General features: G+C 42.7%; 1 protein-coding gene across 1 annotated transcript in view; it reads left to right on the top strand.

Annotated features, from left to right (window-relative positions):
• The window catches only part of rasd2b (RASD family member 2b), a 3,218-nt gene extending 1,258 nt beyond the window's left edge, over positions 1 to 1,960 (top strand). The window contains exons 2-3 of the mRNA XM_016258262.1: positions 335 to 894; positions 1,614 to 1,960. Coding sequence (XP_016113748.1) covers positions 335 to 864 — 530 coding nt within the window. The 3' untranslated portion in view covers positions 865 to 894; positions 1,614 to 1,960. The remainder of the gene's footprint in view (positions 1 to 334; positions 895 to 1,613) is intronic.
• The last annotated feature ends 540 nt before the right edge of the window (positions 1,961 to 2,500 follow it).

Below are 2,500 nucleotides of genomic sequence, written 5' to 3'. Positions count from 1 at the left end.
ATTTATTTTAAATTCAATTAAATGAAATTGATTCTTGAACTGATGCTTTTCTCCAATAAACGTAAATTGAGTGAATCAGCATCATGGATTTCCATAAAGCCAACGCGTGTTCATTAATTTAGAACACGGAACATAAATCATAATTATGTTACTTAGTATAAATACATTTATGATATTGCAATCGCTTTTAAATCATCTAATTGTTGATGCCAATACTTGGGAGTGTCAAACTTGGTTCATACTTGAGTTGAATCTAACTGTCTGCAGACAGGAATGAGAATGCAATGTTTCATATGTCAGATATTGACCCTCTGTCGTCTCTTCTGTGTTTTAGGTGATATATTCCTGCTCGTCTTCAGTCTCGACGACCGCAGCTCGTTCGAGGAAGTGCGCGCTCTGCACGCCGAGATAGTGGCGGCCAAAACGGCGCTGCACCGATTCAAACAGAAGGCGTGCGTGCCGACGGTGGTCTGCGCGAACAAGGTGGACTTGCCCTCGGAGCAGCGCGCGGTGTCGCGGACCGAGGTGCACCGCGCGCTCGGTAACGGCTGCGCTCTGTTCGAGACCTCCGCCAAAGACAGCGTCAATCTGGAGCAGGTGTTCGAGGCGCTGGCGCGGCGCGGCGGCCTCCCCCTCGAGACCGGACCCTCGCAGCACCGCAAAGTGTCCATCCGCTCGTACCAGGCGCTGCGGGCGGCGCGGCAGGCGGAGAGAGGGAGCACGGCGGCGGCGTGCGACGCTCCGTGCGGGGCGCTCTTCCCGCTGGCCCGCAGACCGAGCTTCGGCACCGACCTGCGGCTGGTCCTCGGGCCCAAAGCCGGCAGAAAACAGAGCAAAGCGCTGGACAAGTGTCAGATTCAGTGAAACAACTCCGACTGAGAGAAAGAGAACCGCTTTCAACAAAGAACACTGACGATATTGCAGATACTTTGATATGTGTTTCTTTTGGAGATAGATCAGAATCGTTTTTATACATAAATGTGACCCTGCAGCAGTCTTAAGTCACTGGGGTATATTTGAAGTGAAGTGAAGTGAAGTGACATGTGGCCAAGTATGGTGACCCATACTCAGAATTAGTGCTCTGCATTTACCCATCCAAAGTGCACACACACAGCAGTGAACACACACAAACCGTGAACACACACCCGGAGCAGTGTGTGTTCAGTGTGTAATATTTGTAGCAATAGCCAACAATACATTGTATGGGTCAAAATTATAGATTTTTCTTTTATGCCAAAAATCACGAGGATAAAGTAAATGTTCCATGAGGATATTTTATAAATTTCCTACTGTAAATATATCAAAACTTATTTTTTGATTAGTAATATGCATAGCTAAGGACTTCATTCGGACAACTTTAAAGATGATTTTCTCAATATTTAAATTTTTTTGCACCCTCAGATTCCAGATTTTCAAATAGTTGCATCTCGGCCAAATATTGTCCTATCCTAACAAACCATACATCAATGGAAATATTATTTATTCAGCTTTCAGATGAATGATGTATAAATCTCAATAAAAAAAAAAATTGACCCTTATGACTGGTTTGGTGCTCCAGGGTCACATATATAGAATTGACCATTGCATTTTAACCCTGGCCTATAAAATGCATTATGTTGCATATGCTGACATTGGAAAGCCATTAAAATAATTTTTACTGATGTACATAATCATTTTAATTCTACTCGATGCATTTTAATGTGGGAGGAACAATGACACATTTATGTAAACTTTAGGTTCAACACGACAGATCCCCATTGCAAACCCCCTGTTGAAGATCTCTGTCATATTTAATGACTTGAATGACAATACTGTGATTATGTCTGACACATGATGAACCGAATTGACTTGAGGCCGCTTTTATCGCTTTTATCAGAGCCTTGTTTATGTCTTTCTGATGAAGATCCACTGAGAATGATTGAAAAGCCTGTTGAGCGACTGGTTTGTTTGAATGCATGAGATCCTGTATAATAGACATTTGAAATAAAACATTTTCATACAAATCCTGACGTCTTGAGTCAGTCTGATGATTTGGTGAAAAGCTGTACTAACAGATGCCACCTCAGTCTTGTAATGAAGTAGAGAGAAGTGTGTCACGATTCCTTCATTCAAAATAAATAAACAGTTGAGAGCCTGTGGGCGTTTAGATGAAATGATAGAGCCTTGACTCTCTCTGATTGCATAAGAGACTTTACATGATGCTGCTGTACAGGATGTGCTGTGAGAAAGAGAGGAAACTATCTATCTATCTATCTATCTATCTATCTATCTATCTATCTATCTATCTATCTATCTATCTGTCTGTCTGTCTGTCTGTCTGTCTGTCTGTCTGTCTGTCTGTCTGTCTGTCTGTCATCTATCTATCTGTCTGTCTGTCTGTCTGTCTGTCTGTCTGTCTGTCTGTCTGTCTGTCTGTCTGTCATCTATCTATCTGTCTGTCTGTCTGTCTGTCTGTCTGTCTGTCTGTCTGTCTGTCTGTCTGTCTGTCATCTATCTATCT

Source organism: Sinocyclocheilus grahami, unplaced genomic scaffold (genome assembly GCF_001515645.1).
Source record: "Sinocyclocheilus grahami isolate Dianchi unplaced genomic scaffold, SAMN03320097.WGS_v1.1 scaffold1664.1, whole genome shotgun sequence".
NCBI classification, from domain to species: Eukaryota; Metazoa; Chordata; class Actinopteri; order Cypriniformes; family Cyprinidae; genus Sinocyclocheilus; species Sinocyclocheilus grahami.
This window is presented reverse-complemented; position numbering and strand designations above follow the sequence as displayed.